Below are 18696 nucleotides of genomic sequence, written 5' to 3' on the forward strand. Positions count from 1 at the left end.
CAAGATGGAGATATATGTTCATAAATATAAAGCTGCTTAGCTTAGCATCAAGATGTAGATATATGTTTGTAAATATTAAGCTGCTTAGCTTAGCTTAGCATCAAGATGGAGATATATGTTCATAAATATAAAGCTGCTTAGCTTAGCATCAAGATGTAGATATATGTTTGTAAATATTAAGCTGCTTAGCTTAGCTTAGCATCAAGATGTAGATATATGTTAGTAAATATAAAGCTGATTAGCTTAGCTTAGCATCAAGATGGAGATATATGTTCATAAATATAAAGCTGCTTAGCTTAGCATCAAGATGTAGATATATGTTTGTAAATATTAAGCTGCTTAGCTTAGCTTAGCATCAAGATGTAGATATATGTTAGTAAATATAAAGCTAATTAGCTTAGCTTAGCATCAAGATGGAGATATATGTTCATAAATATAAAGCTGCCTTAGCTTTAGCATCAAGATGTAGATATATGTTTGTAAATATTAAGCTGCTTAGCTTAGCCTTAGCATCAAGATGTAGATATATGTTAGTAAATATAAAGCTAATTAGCTTAGCTTAGCATCAAGATGGAGATATATGTTCATAAATATAAAGCTGCTTAGCTTAGCATCAAGATGGAGATATATGTTCGTAAATATTAAGCTGCTTAGCTTAGCATCAAGATGTAGATATATGTTAGTAAATATAAAGCTGGTTAGCTTAGCATCAAGATGGAGATATATATTCGTAAATATAAAGCTGGTTAGCTTAGCATCAAGATGGAGATATATATTCGTAAATATAAAGCTGTTTAGCTTAGCTTAGCATCAAGATGGAGATATATGTTCGTAAATATAATAGATATATGTTCGTAAATATAAAGCTGCTTAGCATCAAGATGTAGTATATAAAAGGAACTATTAATATATATATATATATATATACTTTGGAAACGTTTTGGGACTTTCCGAAGCACCGTTAGAAAAGTGGGCGGGACCTTAAAAATGATTGCAGCATTATTTCCAGTGCAACAAACGTGGGAGTTTAAAGTAAAAGGCGGAGCCTTGGCCCCAGACGGAGGAACTGTATGAGACGCGTTCAGAGGAAATCAGACGTCTTCATTCAGTCACAGAAACATAAACAACTCAAATCTGTTCTTAGTGAAGGTGCCACCACGGTGACTCTGAAGGCAAAACACATGACATTAACCCTTAAATCCACTCAGCAGCCGGAGAGAAAAGAGGTGACTTCTGTTGTTTCTCTTTTTAAATTAATGTGATTCTGTTCATACCGCCTCTGAATTCTAAAATTAAACAACATTTCTTCAACTCCAGTTGTTATGCTTTTCGTCTTTACGTCCCATCTATTCATCCAATCTGTTCATCCGTCTATTCATCCGTCTGTTCATCCATCTATTCATCCATCTATTCATCCATCTATTCATCCATCTATTCATCCATCCATCTATTCATCCATCTATTCATCCATCTGTTCATCCATCTATTCATCCATCTATTCATCCTTCTATTCATCCGTCTATTCATCCGTCTATTCATACCGTCTATTCATCCGTCTATTCATCCATCTATTCATCTATCTGTTCTATCCGTCTATTCATCCGTCCTATTCATCCATCTATTCATCCGTCTATTCATCCATCTATTCATCCGTCTATTCATCCATCTGTTCATCCATCTGTTCATCCGTCTATTCATCCGTCTATATCATCCGTCTATTCATCCGTCTTTACATCCATCTATTCATCCATCTATTCATCCTTCTATTCAATCCGTCTATTCATCCGTCTATTCATCCGTTCTATTCATCCGTCTATTCATCCATCTATTCATCATTCTATTCATCCGTCTATTCATCCTTCTATTCATCCGTCTATTCATCCGTCTATTCATCCGTCTATTCATCCGTCTATTCATCCGTTCTATTCATCCTTTTTATTTCATCCGTCTATTCATCCGTCTATTCATCCGTCTATTTCATCCGTCTATATCCATCCAATCTATTCATCCTTCTATTCATCCGTCTATTCATCCGTCTATTCATCCGTCTATCTCATCCGTCTATTCATACCATCCTATTCATCCGTTCTATTCATCCGTCTATTCATCCGTCTATTCATCCGTCTATTCATCCGTCTATTCATCCATCTATTCATCCATCTTTACATCCATCCATCTTTACATCCGTCTATTCATCCGTCTATTCATCCGTCTATTCATCCGTCTATTCATCCGTCTATTCATCCGTCTATTCATCCGTCTATTCATCCGTCTATTCATCCGTCATTTACATCCATCTATTCATCCATCTTACATCCATCTTCTCATCCATCTTTACATCTCGCTCTATTCATCCATCTTTTCATCCGTCTATCTCATCCATCTTTTCATCCATCTTTACATCCGTCTATTATCATCTATTCACCCATCTTTACATCCGTCTATTCATCCGTCTATTCATCCATCCTATTCATCCATCTTTACATCGTTCTATTCATCCGTCTCTTCATCCATCTGTTTCATCCATCTGTTTCATCCAATCTGTTCATACGTCTATTCATCCATCTTTACATCCGTCTATTCATCCATCTTTTCATCCGTCTATTCATCCATCTTTTCATCCATCTTTACATCCGTCTATTCATCCATCTTTTCATCCGTCTATCATCCATCTTTTCATCCGTCTATTCATCCATCTTTTCATCCGTCTATTATCCATCTTTACATCCATCTTTACATCCGTTATTTCATCCGTCTATTCATCCATCTATTCATCCATCTATTCAGCATCTATTCACTCCATCTTTACATCCATCTATTCATCCATCTATTCATCCATCCATCTTCTCATCCATCTTTACATCCATCTTACTCATCCATCTTTACATCCGTCTATTCATCGTCTATTCATCCATCTATTCATCCGTTCTATTCATCCATCTTTACATCCGTCTATTCATCCATCTTACATCCATCTTCTCATCCATCTTTACATCCGGTCTATTCATCCGTCTATTCATCCATCTTTACATCCGTCTATTCATCCATCTTTTTATCCGTCTATCATCCATCTTTACATCCATCTCTCATCCATCTTTACCTCCGTCTATTTCATCCGTCTATTTCATCCATCCTTTTCATCCGTCTATTCATCCATCTTTTTCATCATCTTTTCATCCGTCTATTCATCCATCTTTTCATCCATCTTTTCATACGTCTATTCATCCATCTTTAACATCCATCTTTTCATCGTCCATCTATTCATTTGTATGTTTTTTCATCCATCTTAATTCACCTCATCATCTCTATTCCTCCATGCCTTCCTTCCTGTCTTTCTCTCCATCCTCTCTTCCTCCCTGTCCTGTTCCTTCCCTTCCTCTTCTCCCCTCATCTCACCCCCCTCTCTCCTCCCCCGTTTCTCTTCCTTTGTCTTGTCCTTCATGTCCTTTCCTTCCTTTCCTCTCCCTCCTCCTAAACCTTATTTCCAACAGTCATCCCTCTGCAGTTCTCCCTTTGCTCCTCTCCTCTTGTACCTATAGCTCTATCTTTCTTACCTCCCTTCCATCGCATCCACTATTATTTCTTCTTCCTATTTCCGTCATTTTCTTCTCCTGCCTTCTTTTCCTCTCATCTTCCTCTCTTTTCATGTTATTTTTTGTCATCATTTCCCTCTCAAATGTCCCATACCTTATTACTCCTCCTTTATTTTACCTGGTTCTGTTCTCTTTCCTGCCTGACCTCGCTTCCTCATTCTTTTTATCTTCCTCATATTTTTCTCTATTTGCTCTCCCATCTTCCCCCCTGTTCTCTTCCTCTCATCCCCCTTTCCTTCCAAACCCTTCCTGTCGACTCTCTATTTTTTTATTTTCTCAATTTTAAACCTGTTTCTATGTCCCTCTTCCTCCTTTCTCCCCTCTATTTCCTGCGCCTGATTTTTCTCCTCCTTCCCTTTCTTCTTGTCCTCTCCTCTTCCTCCTCCCCTCCTATTAAATCCTCCAGTGAGCAGCCACACCGACAGTTTTTCCCCCCCAGACAGAAATCATCCCTATCTTTATTGTCAGGCCGCTGAAAGAGGAAGCATTGTGTGTGTGTGTGTGTGTGTGTGTGTGTGTGTGTGTGTGTGTGAGTGATGTGAGTGTGTGTGTGTGTGTGTGTGTGTGTGAGTGAGTGTGTGTGTGTGTGTGTGTGCAGACAATCTGTGTGTGTTTGTGTTCTTTTGCGAATGGTAGCCATCTTTTTTTTGTCCATTTTGTCTCTCTATTTCTCTCCCCACAGCGTCACACACACACACACACACACACACACACACACACACTCACACACACCACTTAACTTCCTATTGAAAGACGAGCTCTAATGGCGTGACATTACTCACTGCCATAATAACTCCCGCTTCTGCTAAAACACGTGAAAACCAACAACCACTTTTCTTTCCCCTCACCGACACCAGAATCATGCCGGTGGACCGATTCCGCGTGAACGAAGCTCCCCGAGTCGCGTGCGTTCACATGCAGCGTTTTCATAACGACGTCATTACAAAGCGGCCGAGACATCGCAGGCTTCCAACATGGCAGCTGATGCACCCACCAGGGACGCCTGGGATGTACGAGGGACCCGATCAGGGTACTGCGGGGACATCTGTGGGATGGCTGGAGACTAACTGACACGTTTCTGACAACATAGTGAATGCTATCTTTAATAACTCAAGCCCAGATGTGACTGCGGGCTCCGTCTAATAAAACCCCGTGCAGCAGTTCATCTGATGTCTTGTGAAAAGGTCGCTCCTCTTTTATCGTGTTTCCTGCAACACAAGTCGAGTTCCTGCTCACGCAGACATGAACAGCAAGTATGTTCTGAAGGAACCCCAAAGCACCCAGATGATGTTCTCCATCAGCATGAGGACGTTCATTCACATATTTGCTAATTAATTATCCTCCCCGTGTGAAAACAAGAAGTCAACGCTGATTTATTTATCACGTAACTTACGTATTTCAGTAACGGCACCTCTCTGGTTATTTTAACCCAAACCACCATCTTTTCCTAAACCTAACTAGTAGTTTAGTCGTCTAAACCTAACTAGTAGTTTAGTCGTCTAAACCCAACTAGTAGTTTAGTTGTCATAGGAACACGATGCTGAGGGTCGTAACTTGTCGCCTCTCAACCTGAATGAGTCTCTTCATTGACCATCAGAGTATCAGCTGAACTATTTTGAGCAAAAAGGCCGTTCTGAAACCAGTTGTGCCATAAAAAAACCCATCATTAAAAAGTTTGTGTCTCATCATGACACAAAACCCTTGAGTTGTATTTCTCTTTCTATAAACACACTAGTTGTGGATAGTAGCTCCCACTGACTAACAGACATCTTCTTTTCACTTCCTCCCGCTGTGAAGAAGCTTTTTAACCACAGCTCCACTAAATCATCCTCGTTTATTCTGCTCGGCTCTGATCGGCAGAGATGAAAGAGCCCTTCGTGTGCTTTGAGACGGGGAGCGGAGCTGGGAGTCAGGGGGAAGCTGTGGAATGAAATATATGAACAGCGCAGAGAGACGATTCTTGGAAGGCAGCGACAGCGATTTCCTTCCGGCGGCGAAGCACGAAGAACAAAACACGAAACATAAAACACGAAGCACGAAGAACAAAACACGAAGAACAAAACATGAAACATAAAACACGAAGCACGAAGAACAAAACACGAAACACGAAGAACAAAACATGAAGCACGAAGCACGAAACACGAAACATAAAACACGAAGCACGAAGAACAAAACACGAAGAACAAAACACGAAGAACAAAACATGAAGCACGAAGCACGAAACACGAAACATAAAACATGAAGCACGAAGCACGAAACACGAAACACGAAGAACAAAACACGAAACATGAAGAACAAAACACGAAGAACAAAACACAAAACATAAAACACGAAACATAAAACACGAAAAAACACGAAGCACGAAACATAAAACACGAAAAAACACGAAGCACAAAACATAAAACACGAAGAACAAAACACAAAACACAAAACACGAAACACGAAACATAAAACACGAAACATAAAACACGAAACATAAAACACGAAACATAAAACACGAAACATAAAACACGAAACATAAAACACGAAACATAAAACACGAAAAAACACGAAGCACGAAACATAAAACACGAAGCACGAAGCACGAAGAACAAAACACAAAACACAAAACATAAAACACGAAGCACGAAACATAAAACACGAAGCCCTAAGAACGAAGCATGAAGCACGAAACACGAAACATAAAACACGAAGCACGAAACATAAAACACAAAGCCCTAAGAACGAAGCACGAAACACGAAACACGAAGGTCGGAACACGAAACACAAATACAACTACTTAGTTAGGTTTAGAAAACAGATCTTCGTTTGTGTTGAAGGAACAAAAGTTACTGAAGTACAGAAGTCACGTGATACAATTCCTGCATTTCATGCATCGTTACGTAACTACAGTCTTTTTTAAAATAAACTTAATAAACTTTATGTTCAGGCAACGTCACCACACGGTTACGTTTAGGAGAAGAACAGCAGCACAATGTGCCCCTTATACACGACACTCAAATTGGTAAAAGAACAGTCACATCTTGTTTGTTCAAATTCAACAAATTAATATCTGCATGTTCAGGATTAAAAGCTTCAGATCTCCATCTCAATGTTTTCCTGAGGACGACGAGAGGAACATCCTGATGAGGTCAGGAGAGGAAGAGACGTTCAAGGTCACCTGCTCATTTTGTCAAAACCTCTGAAGCTCCGTCTGCCTTCTGCTGGTCTGATCGTGTTTCCATCCAATAATCTCCCGTCAATCACGGCCGGTGGATCAAAGTCTGCTCTGTAACTCCGACGTTGGAGCTGCAGCTTTAAATTGATGCTTCTCTACTTTAGTAAAATTACTCCCCAACAACGAGAAGAAATGCTCCTCCGAGGCTGTTCGCGGTCCTCCCGTCACCTGGAATAAGGACGGCCCTGAACACATCGCGCCGGGCTCATTTGTGAGTCGGAAGCAAAATTAATTCTGCTTCTGAATTCAAAACAAGGTTCTCCCAAACGCCATCCGAAGACAAGTTCCCAGAGAACATGAAGTAACCTCTCTTGTTTCTAATATCGAAGGTATTCAGCCACATATATCTTCCAAAGATGTCAGCACACTACACTCCAAAAGTCTATTTAATTACCAAGATGTCAGATGATAAATAGGACAAAGAGCCAACAAAGCTATTGGTTCCATGCACAGGGAGCCGGGTTCTGTTGGTTGCCCCCCCCCCCCCTCGCCCGGCCCCCCCCCCCCTCGCCCAGCCCCATCCCCCTCGCCCGGCCCCACATAGGTGGCCTTCGTCGATCCTGAATTCCACGCCACTATCTCGGTGTTCATTAAAGGTGTTTCATTCGTTCTGTGTGTAGTGGTTCTGCCTCCACAAGAACCCAATGGATGTGAACTGGGCTGGTCGAGCTCACAAGAGTTGTTTTTATCAATCAGGGGATTAAATCGCAACTTTTTGATACATATTTGTGCTTTTTTACGTACAAATTGGCAACATTTTTGTTCCAGCAGCTCAAATGTGTCGTTTCTCTCTCCTCACAGTTAACTGGATGTTTTGGGGTTTTGGACCTTTACGCCTTTGAAGGGTTCTGGAGGTGGAAGAGAAAACACACTGATAATCTACTATGGACGATACAAATGATATATTATATGTAAATAACGTCTTTATATGATTTAAAAGGACCTGATTCTTCCCTTCTGCCTCGCTGCTCTCCGGCAGTTTCAATTCCCCCGATTAGAAATATCCTCCTGTCCCCTTGTGGTCGGTCTTTTTAAATCAAGTACTTATTCCACTTAATTTATCGTCATGTTTAAACACACACACACACACTCTCACACACATATACACACACACTCTCTCACACACACACACACACACACACACACACTCTCTCACACACACACATACACACACACACATACACACACACACACACACACACACTCTCACACACACTCTCACACACACACACATACACACACACACACTCTCACACACACACATACACACACACACACATACACACACACACACACACTCACACACACACACTCTCACACACACACACACACACTCTCACACACACTCTCACACACACTCTCACACACACACATACACACACATACACACACACTCTGCAGAGTGACCGGTGTTTGACCCCCTGAGGCTCTCCTTGGGGAGCTGTGATGACTCAGTCTCACATCGTCTCGGCAAACCTCAATCACACATTCTGGTTTTGGTTCTAGTTCTGGTTCTGGTTTTGGTTTTGGTTCTGGTTTTGGTTCTGGTTCTGCTTCTGGTTCTGGTTCTGGTTCTGGTTCTGCTTCTGGTTCTGGTTCTGCTTCTGGTTCTGGTTCTGGTTCTGCTTCTGGTTCTGGTTCTGGTTCTGGTTTTAGTTCTGGTTTTGGTTTTGGTTCTGGTTCTGGTTCTGGTTTTGGTTCCGGGTTTTAGTTCTGGTTTTGGTTCTTGTTCTGGTTTTAGTTCTGGTTTCGTTGTTGGTTCTGGTTTCAGTTCTGGTTCTGGTTTCAGTTCTGGTGCTGATTCGGGAGCAGACTGGACTCGTGGGTTTGAATCCCGCTGATGAACCGCTGACCTTCGTCAGATGATAACGCGCTGAATAAAAAGGTTCTAATAAACAAACATTATTGAGTTCATAGACTTCCTTGTGAGGGCTTCAAGGTTCTTTCATATTGTTGTTTTTGAAAGAACTTCTGCTTCTGCTATAAACATATGTAGATTACGTGATATATTGCATCCCCCTGGTTTGATTACTTATTGATATTCTGAAAGGCAATTGCCCAGAAGTGTCCAAAAATATGTTCCATCCATAAAGTTAAAAATGTAGAACTAACATTTTATACTAAACGTTCATAATCAGAGAGATTCGTGGTGTTCGTGTCTGACTTTTAAATATTAGTCAAAGTCAATCTGTCAACACCTTCTTGTTGTCTTGACGCGACATTCAGTCCTAAAACATCATTGAAATTGGTTTCATGCTATTTAAATACATAATTTCACAGCCAACTGTCAGTCGAATCAACACGTTAAAAAACTGCTTGAATAATAATTTTCTATCTTTGTTCAGAGATCCTCTCAGCTTCCTCTGAGCTTCCTCTCAGCTTCCTCTGAGCTTCCTCTGAGCTTCCTCTGAGCTGCTTCCTCTGAGCTTCCTCTGAGCTTCCTCTGAGCTTCCTCTGAGCTGCTTCCTCTGAGCTTCCTCTGAGCTTCCTCTCAGCTTCCTCTCAGCTTCCTCTGAGCTTCCTCTCAGCTTCCTCTGAGCTGCTTCCTCTCAGCTTCCTCTCAGCTTCCTCTGAGCTTCCTCTCAGCTTCCTCTGAGCTTCCTCTCAGCTTCCTCTGAGCTTCCTCTGAGCTTCCTCTCAGCTTCCTCTGAGCTTCCTCTCAGCTTCCTCTCAGCTTCCTCTGAGCTTCCTCTCAGCTTCCTCTGAGCTTCCTCTCAGCTTCCTCTGAGCTTCCTCTCAGCTTCCTCTCAGCTTCCTCTCAGCTTCCTCTCCGCTTCCTCTCAGATTCCTCTCAACTTCCTCTGCAGGAAGGGAAGCATCTTCTGACCCCATGAAGACATGGATATCATTTATGTGATTGTGTGTTAGAGTCTTCGAATGAAACATATTGGTTTTAATTGAATGATCGTTGTGAAGAATAGTTAATTATGTTATGACGCCAATATTATTATTAATCTCACTGTTTGCACACTGAATGAAACAAAGTTCATTATAAAGAGCCCATAATGATGTAATTAAATAATGCACTAAGAGTCTTATGATGTAAAGATATCAATAATCTCATAACTGTAAACTGTGTTTCCTTTGTTGCGTTTAAGATAACTTATTACTGCTTTGGTCTCATCTAGTCCATTTGTGTATTATTTCTCATTTAATGTATTTTATTTCATGTCAGCCAATTTTTACATTTATTTAAATTGATTAAAATCTTTTTTATTGCTTGTTTTGTAAGTAACTGAACTGCTTTGCTGTTCCATAAAGCCGTGTGCATTGACTTTATAATGTTATAGATTAATAAAGAAGCCTTGCCTTCTGGGTACAACAACATAATTATTATAATAACTGTTCGATTCAACAAGAACAAACTAAGAGGATCTAGTTGACGACGCAAAAAAAGAAAGTTCTCATGATGTGTTCAGGCTCCTCTCAGTGAACATGAGTACTGAAGGTAAATGATAACGTTCTCATGATGCGTTCAGGCTGCGCTTAGTGAACATGAGTACTGGCTGAAGGTAAATGATAACGTTCTCATGATGCGTTCAGGCTGCGCTCAGTGAACATGAGTACTTGCTGAAGGTAAATGATGACGTTCTCATGATGCGTTCAGGCTCCTTTCAGTGAACATGAGTACTGAAGGTAAATGATAATGTTCTCATGATGCGTTCAGGCTCCGCTCAGTGAACATGATTACTGGCTGAAGGTAAATGATAATGTTCTCATGATGCGTTCAGGCTCCGCTCAGTGAACATGAGTACTGGCTGAAGGTAAATGATAACGTTCTCATGATGCGTTCAGGCTCCGCTCAGTGAACATGAGTACTTGCTGAAGGTAAATGATGACGTTCTCATGATGCGTTCAGGCTCCTTTCAGTGAACATGAGTACTGAAGGTAAATGATAATGTTCTCATGATGCGTTCAGGCTCCGCTCAGTGAACATGATTACTGGCTGAAGGTAAATGATAATGTTCTCATGATGCGTTCAGGCTCCGCTCAGTGAACATGAGTACTGGCTGAAGGTAAATGATAACGTTCTCATGATGCGTTCAGGCTCCGCTCAGTGAACATGAGTACTGAAGGTAAATGATAACGTTCTCATGATGCGTTCAGGCTCTGCTCAGCGAACATGAGTACTGAAGGTAAATGATAACGTTCTCATGATGCGTTCAGGCTCTGCTCAGCGAACATGAGTACTGAAGGTAAATGATAACGTTCTCATGATGCGTTCAGGCTCTTCTCAGTGAACATGAGTACTGAAGGTAAATGATAACGTTCTCATGATGCGTTCAGGCTCTTCTCAGTGAACATGAGTACTGAAGGTAAATGATAACGTTCTCATGATGCGTTCAGGCTCCGCTCAGTGAACATGAGTACTGAAGGTAAACGATAACGTTCTCATGATGCGTTCAGGCTCTGCTCAGCGAACATGAGTACTGAAGGTAAATGATAACGTTCTCATGATGCGTTCAGGCTCCGCTCAGTGAACATGAGTACTGAAGGTAAATGATAACGTTCTCATGATGCGTTCAGGCTCTGCTCAGCGAACATGAGTACTGAAGGTAAATGATAACGTTCTCATGATGCGTTCAGGCTCTGCTCAGCGAACATGAGTACTGAAGGTAAATGATAACGTTCTCATGATGCGTTCAGGCTCTTCTCAGCGAACATGAGTACTGAAGGTAAATGATAACGTTCTCATGATGCGTTCAGGCTCTTCTCAGTGAACATGAGTACTGAAGGTAAATGATAATGTTCTCATGATGCGTTCAGGCTCTTCTCAGTGAACATGAGTACTGAAGGTAAATGATAACGTTCTCATGATGCGTTCAGGCTCTTCTCAGTGAACATGAGTACTGAAGGTAAATGATAACGTTCTCATGATGCGTTCAGGCTCCGCTCAGTGAACATGAGTACTGAAGGTAAATGATAACGTTCTCATGATGCGTTCAGGCTCTTCTCAGTGAACATGAGTACTGAAGGTAAATGATAACGTTCTCATGATGCGTTCAGGCTTAGTAAATTATGGTCATTTGGAGTCAAACAGACCATAAAGCAGGGGATACTTTAGGGGCGGAGCTACAGGGTGATTGAGACCTGTCAATCACCTAGTCCACATGTGGTCACTTCCTGTTCACTGGTTGCAAGAAAACAAGATGGCAACGACCAAAACGCAGAACACAAGGCTTCAAAAACATTTGTGTGCACGAACCAAGAGATTGTGTTCGGCCTCCATGAGAGCGGTCTGGAACCAGCTGCTGAACACTAAGACAAGGTGCGTTCAGGGACCGTCTGAGTGTAGGTCACCCAACACACCCTCACTGTAAGTGTAGATATAAAATGGAAGAACATCAAGTTTAAAAGCTCCGAGCTCGTATTGTTAAATAAAAGCAGATCTATTCCACCGGATGTGCTCAGAGGGCCTCGGCCGGCTCTGTAAAATGTAATTAATACGTGGTTCTCTCTAATTAAACCTGATTCATAAGCTGCGTGTGGTGTTCAGGCTCCTCCACTTAATACAGTTTGGATTCAATTTAAATTAAACGCATCATAAAGAAATCTCACTCGTGACTTGAATGGATTCGTTTCAATCTTCCAAAATAGGAACGAAAGTGTAACGTATGTATTAAAAAGTGTTCGATTGAAAAATAAATAATAAACACGCAGAGCTTCGTTTCAAAAAGACGACGTTCAACCAATCGGCTGCGAGGGGGCGTTCACGTTGACCAACTGTCAATCACTGGTGCGACGCTTCAATATAAAGCTGCTTGTGATTTAAGTAAAAAATAAACCTTAATGTCTAGAATACATTATTATTCACAGTATGTGAAGCAATAATAATAATAATAATAATAATAATTGCGTAATCGCGACCCAACTGTTTATTTTATTAAATGTGTTGTTATGGTGCAAAAGGCCAGAAGACACTTTGTACCACCTCCTCTCTCTCCTTCTCTCCTCCTCTCCTCCTTTCCTACTCTCCTCCTCACCTTCTCTCCTCCTCACCTTCTCTCCTTCCTCCTCTCCTCCTCTCCTCCTCTCCTCCTCACCTCCTCTCCTCCTCTCCTTCTCTCCTCCTCTCCTCCTTTCCTACTCTCCTCCTCACCTTCTCTCCTCCTCACCTTCTCTCCTTCTCACCTTCTCTCCTTCCTCCTCTCCTCCTCTCCTCCTCTCCTCCTCTCCTCCTTTCCTACTCTCCTCCTCACCTTCTCTCCTCCTCACCTTCTCTCCTTCTCACCTTCTCTCCTTCCTCCTCTCCTCCTCTCCTTCTCTCCTCCTCTCCTCCTTTCCTACTCTCCTCCTCACCTTCTCTCCTTTCTCCTCTCCTCCTCTCCTCCTCTCCTCCTCTCCTCCTCACCTTCTCTCCTTCCTCCTCTCCTCCTCTCCTCCTCTCCTCCTCTCCTTCTCTCCTCCTCTCCTCCTTTCCTACTCTCCTCCTCACCTTCTCTCCTCCTCACCTTCTCTCCTTCTCACCTTCTCTCCTTCCTCCTCTCCTCCTCTCCTTCTCTCCTCCTCTCCTCCTTTCCTACTCTCCTCCTCACCTTCTCTCCTTCCTCCTCTCCTCCTCTCCTCCTCTCCTCCTCACTTTCTCTCCTTCCTCCTCTCCTCCTCTCCTCCTCACCTTCTCTCCTTCCTCCTCTCCTCCTCTCCTCCTTTCCTCCTCTCCTCCTCACCTTCTCTCCTTCCTCCTCTCCTCCTTTCCTCTTTTCCTCCTCACCTTCTCTTCTTCCTCCTTCTCTCCTTCCTCCTCTCCTCTCCTCTCCTTCCTCCTCTTCTTCTCTCCTTCCTCCTTAACGAGGTCATCTTACTTCCTTCTCCTTAAGGAACCTTTTCACTTCTTGTCCACTTATGAGTCAAAACTTTTGAGTTCATTAAAAGTTTTGCAGGAGGAGAGGAAGATAGAGGAGAGGAGGATGCAGAAGGAGAGAAGGATGCAGGAGGAGAGGAAGATAGAGGAGAGGAGGATAGAGGAGAGAAGGATGCAGGAGGAGAGGAGGATGCAGGAGGAGAGGAAGATAGAGGAGAGGAGGATACAGAAGGAGAGAAGGATGCAGGAGGAGAGGAAGATAGAGGAGAGGAGGATGCAGAAGGAGAGAAGGATGCAGGAGGAGAGGAAGATAGAGGAGAGGAGGATAGAGGAGAGAAGGATGCAGGAGGAGAGGAGGATGCAGGAGGAGAGGAAGATAGAGGAGAGGAGGATACAGAAGGAGAGAAGGATGCAGGAGGAGAGGAAGATAGAGGAGAGGAGGATACAAGAGGAGAGGAGGATGCATGAGGAGAGGAAGATAGAGAGGAGGATACAGAAGGAGAGAAGGATGCAGGAGGAGAGAAGGATACATTAGGAGGATGCATGAGGAGAGAAGGATGCAGGAGGAGAGAATGATGCAGGAGGAGAGAAGGATGCATGAGGAGAGGAGGATACAGAAGGAGAGAAGGATGCAGGAGGAGAGAATGATGCAGGAGGAGAGAAGGATGCAGGAGGAGAGAAGGATGCAGGAGGAGAGGAAGATACCAGAGAAGGATGCAGGAGGAGAGAAGGATGCAGGAGGAGAGAAGGATGCAGGAGGAGAGAAGGATGCATGAGGAGAGAAGGATGCAGGAGGAGAGGAGGATGCATGAGGAGAGAAGGATGCAGGAGGAGAGAAGGATGCAGGAGGAGAGGAGGATACCAGAGGAGGATGCAGGAGGAGAGAAGGATGCATGAGGAGAGGAAGATAGAGGAGAGGAGGATGCATAAGGAGAGAAGGATGCAGGAGGAGAGAAGGATGCATGAGGAGAGAAGGATGCAGGAGGAGAGGAAGATACCAGAGAAGGATGCAGGAGGAGAGAAGGATGCATGAGGAGAGAAGGATGCAGGAGGAGAGAAGGATGCAGGAGGAGAGAAGGATGCATGAGGAGAGGAAGATAGAGGAGAGGAGGATGCAGAAGGAGAGAAGGATGCAGGAGGAGAGGAGAATGCAGGAGGAGGATGCATGAGGAGAGAAGGATACAGGAGGAGAGAAGGATGCAGGAGGAGAGGAGGATACCAGAGGAGGATGCAGGAGGAGAGAAGGATACCAGAGGAGGATGCAGGAGGAGAGAAGGATACCAGAGGAGGATGCAGGAGGAGAGAAGGATGCATGAGGAGAGAAGGATACCAGAGGAGGATGCAGGAGGAGAGAAGGATACCAGAGGAGGATGCAGGAGGAGAGAAGGATACCAGAGGAGGATGCAGGAGGAGAGAAGGATACCAGAGGAGGATGCAGGAGGAGAGAAGGATACCAGAGGAGGATGCAGGAGGAGAGGAGGATACCAGAGAAGGATGCAGGAGGAGAGAAGGATGCATGAGGAGAGGAAGATAGAGGAGAGGAGGATGCATGAGGAGAGAAGGGTGCAGGAGGAGAGGAGGATACCAGAGAAGGATGCAGGAGGAGAGGAGGATGCAGGAGGAGAGGAAGATAGAGGAGAGGAGGATGCATGAGGAGAGAAGGATACAGGAGGAGAGAAGGATGCAGGAGGAGAGGAGGATACCAGAGGAGGATGCAGGAGGAGAGAAGGATGCATGAGGAGAGAAGGATACCAGAGGAGGATGCAGGAGGAGAGGAGGATGCAGGAGGAGAGGAAGATAGAGGAGAGGAGGATGCATGAGGAGAGAAGGATACAGGAGGAGAGAAGGATGCATGAGGAGAGGAAGATAGAGGAGTGGAGGATGCATGAGGAGAGAAGGGTGCAGGAGGAGAGGAGGATACCAGAGAAGGATGCAGGAGGAGAGGAGGATGCAGGAGGAGAGGAAGATAGAGGAGAGGAGGATGCATGAGGAGAGAAGGATACAGGAGGAGAGAAGGATGCAGGAGGAGAGGAGGATACCAGAGGAGGATGCAGGAGGAGAGAAGGATGCATGAGGAGAGAAGGATACCAGAGGAGGATGCAGGAGGAGAGAAGGATGCATGAGGAGAGAAGGATACCAGAGAAGGATGCAGGAGGAGAGAAGGATGCATGAGGAGAGGAAGATAGAGGAGAGGAGGATGCAGGAGGAGAGGAGGATACCAGAGAAGGATGCAGGAGGAGAGGAGGATACCAGAGAAGGATGCAGGAGGAGAGAAGGATGCATGAGGAGAGGAAGATAGAGGAGAGGAGGATGCAGGAGCAGAGAAGGATGCAGGAGGAGAGGAAGATAGAGGAGAGAAGGATGCATGAGGAGAGGAAGATAGAGGAGTGGAGGATGCATGAGGAGAGAAGGGTGCAGGAGGAGAGGATGATACCAGAGGAGGATGCAGGAGGAGAGGAGGATGCAGGAGGAGAGGAAGATAGAGGAGAGGAGGATGCAGAAGGAGAGAAGGATGCAGGAGGAGAGGAGAATGCAGGAGGAGAGAATGATGCAGGAGGAGAGGAAGATAGAGGAGAGGATGATGCAGGAGGAGAGAAGGATGCAGGAGGAGAGGAGGATGCAGGAGGAGAGGAGGATACCAGAGAAGGATGCAGGAGGAGAGAAGGATACCAGAGGAGGATGCAGGAGGAGAGGAAGATAGAGGAGAGGAGGATGCATGAGGAGAGAAGGATGCAGGAGGAGAGGAGAATGCAGGAGGAGAGAAGGATACAGGAGGAGAGAAGGATGAGAGAAGGAGGAGAGGAGGATACAGGAGGAGAGAAGGATACAGGAGGAGAGAAGGAGGAGAGAAGGATACAGGAGGAGAGAAGGAGGAGAGAAGGAGAGAAGGATACAGGAGGAGAGAAGGAGGAGAGAAGGATACAGGAGGAGAGAAGGATGCAGGAGGAGATAAGGAGGAGAGAAGGAGAGAAGGACACAGGAAGAGGATGAAGCTCCGCCTCGTCTCCTCAATGAAATAATAACTAATAAAAGCTCCTCCATCTGTTTCTTCATCCTCTCTACTTTGTCTCTCCAGATGTGGAGGACCGATGTAAACATCCTAAAGAGAAGCTCCTCCAGTCCACCTGCAGGTTTATGGCTTTTATTTTAAAATTAGTCCCGATTTCACTAATAAATTAGAAGAAAAAACAAAGCAACAACAAAAAGATGTAAAAAGCAGAATATTTACATTCTTTGTTTGAGTTGCACCTGAAGAGTTGTTCTCTTTCTCTGGAGGAGGAGGAGAGGAGGAGGAGGAGAGGAGAGGAGGGAGGCATCCATCTCCTCCTCCTCCTCCTCCTCCTCCTCCTCCTCATCTCCTCCTCCTCCTCTCCTCTCCTCCTCCTCCTCTCCTCCTCCTCCTCTCTCCTCCTCCTCCTCATCTCCTCCTCCTCCTCTCCTCCTCCTCCTCCTCCTCTCCTCCTCCTCCTCCTCCTCTCCTCTCCTCCTCCTCCTCTCCTCCTCCTCCTCTCTCCTCCTCCTCCTCCTCCTCTCCTCCTCCTCTCCTCCTCCTCTCCCTATCTGTGTCCATCAGCGTGTTAAATATCAGCAGCTGCAACAACAAAAGGGAATAAAGAGCTTCTCCATCTTCAGGCTTCTTTGTGGCCTTCACACCTGCACCTGCCTCCACCGTGCGCTCTGAATATAGATATATTATATATATAATATATATATATATCAAACACACACATGTGCGGTAATGTCTCCACCTGTACCTGAGCGGCTGCAGGTGGGACGGGGTTGTGTTCAGGGCCCGTCGGCTCTTCCTTCACTCTCACCTCGGCCTCCAGACAACAAACGCCGCTTACCTTCTCGGCTCCTCGGTGCTTCTTGGCCGCCGGCGTGTCGTCATGCTGCCGCCCGACAACAAGCGCGCCGCCGCCGCTTCGAGCTCCACAATCCAGCCCGCTGCTGCTGTTGTTGTTGTTGTTGACGTCGGTAATGTCGCCGTTATCTCCCGGGATCCGGGGCTCCGGCGCGGCGCAGTGGCAGAGTCCGGCGCCGTCAGGGAAGAGAGGATGCTCGGGCAGGGCGCGCGACGGGAGGAAGACGGCGGAGGGAGGAGGAGGAGGAGGAGGCGGAGGAGGAGGAGGAGGAGGAGGAGGAGGAGGAGACGAGCCATCGGCGGGCTTCTCTTTCCTCGTCCGGGCGGGAGGAGGAAGAGGAGCGGCGTCCCTGTCCCAGTCCCTGTCCCTGTTTCGGTCCCGGTCCCGGTCCCGGTCCCGGTCCCACTCCCTGTCCCGGTCCCGGTCCCTCTTCCAGCCCCGGATCACGTTCTTCCCCTTCCTCTCCTCCTTGCCTCTGGCGCATGTCGCAGGAGAGGCCGTGGGCACCTCGCAGACGCCGTTGTTGTTGTTGTTGTTGTTGTTGTTGTTGTCGTTGACGCCGCCGTCCGCGTCCCTGCTGACCGCTGACAGCATCTCCTCCAGACCTTCTCCACCGACGCCGCGTCCTTGAGCCTCCCGACGCCGCTGCGCACCGAGCCCGACGCGCACCGCTCCTGCAGCCGCGCACTGTTCCTCCGCCTCCGGGTCCTCTCGCCCCTCCCGACCGGCTCGGCTGCGTTTATGCTCGGATCTCCTCGCCTCCGACCCGGGTCCCCGGGTCTGGAGCGAGGGCAGGGCCGCGTGTCTGTCGCCTGAGGAGGAGGTGAAGACGGAGGAGGAGGTGCGGTCCGTCATCCCTCCGCTCTCCCCGGCTCTCAGGAAGCGGTCCATCTCCTCCTCTCCTCGCGTCCTTTGTCGGTCTCTAGAATCAGCATTCAGGTCCTCGCCAGCCCGCCGCAGTGAGGTCTGGATCCGGCCCGGTCCGCCACGCGCACAGGCTGACTGACAGCTGGGGGTCAGGTGCACGGTCCCCTCTGAAACACAAATAAATACACATTTATGTATCAAAAGAACACAACTATCAAAAAACACACCCCAGAAATACTGCGAAATGAGAAAATACAATAATATATTCTATTGTGTCTTTTGTATATAATAATAATAATAATAATAATAATAATAACAATAATAATAATAACGTCCTTATACAGTGTTGTG

General features: G+C 45.4%; 1 protein-coding gene across 1 annotated transcript in view; it reads right to left on the reverse strand.

Moving 5' to 3' along the window:
* Positions 1-18696, reverse strand: part of znf608 (zinc finger protein 608) — a 43015-nt gene that overhangs the window by 24085 nt on the left and 234 nt on the right. Inside the window, 1 exon segment of the mRNA XM_034540717.1 lies at positions 17461-18512. Coding sequence (XP_034396608.1) covers positions 17461-18512 — 1052 coding nt within the window.

Source organism: Cyclopterus lumpus, chromosome 9, assembly GCF_009769545.1.
Source record: "Cyclopterus lumpus isolate fCycLum1 chromosome 9, fCycLum1.pri, whole genome shotgun sequence".
NCBI classification, from domain to species: domain Eukaryota; kingdom Metazoa; phylum Chordata; class Actinopteri; order Perciformes; family Cyclopteridae; genus Cyclopterus; species Cyclopterus lumpus.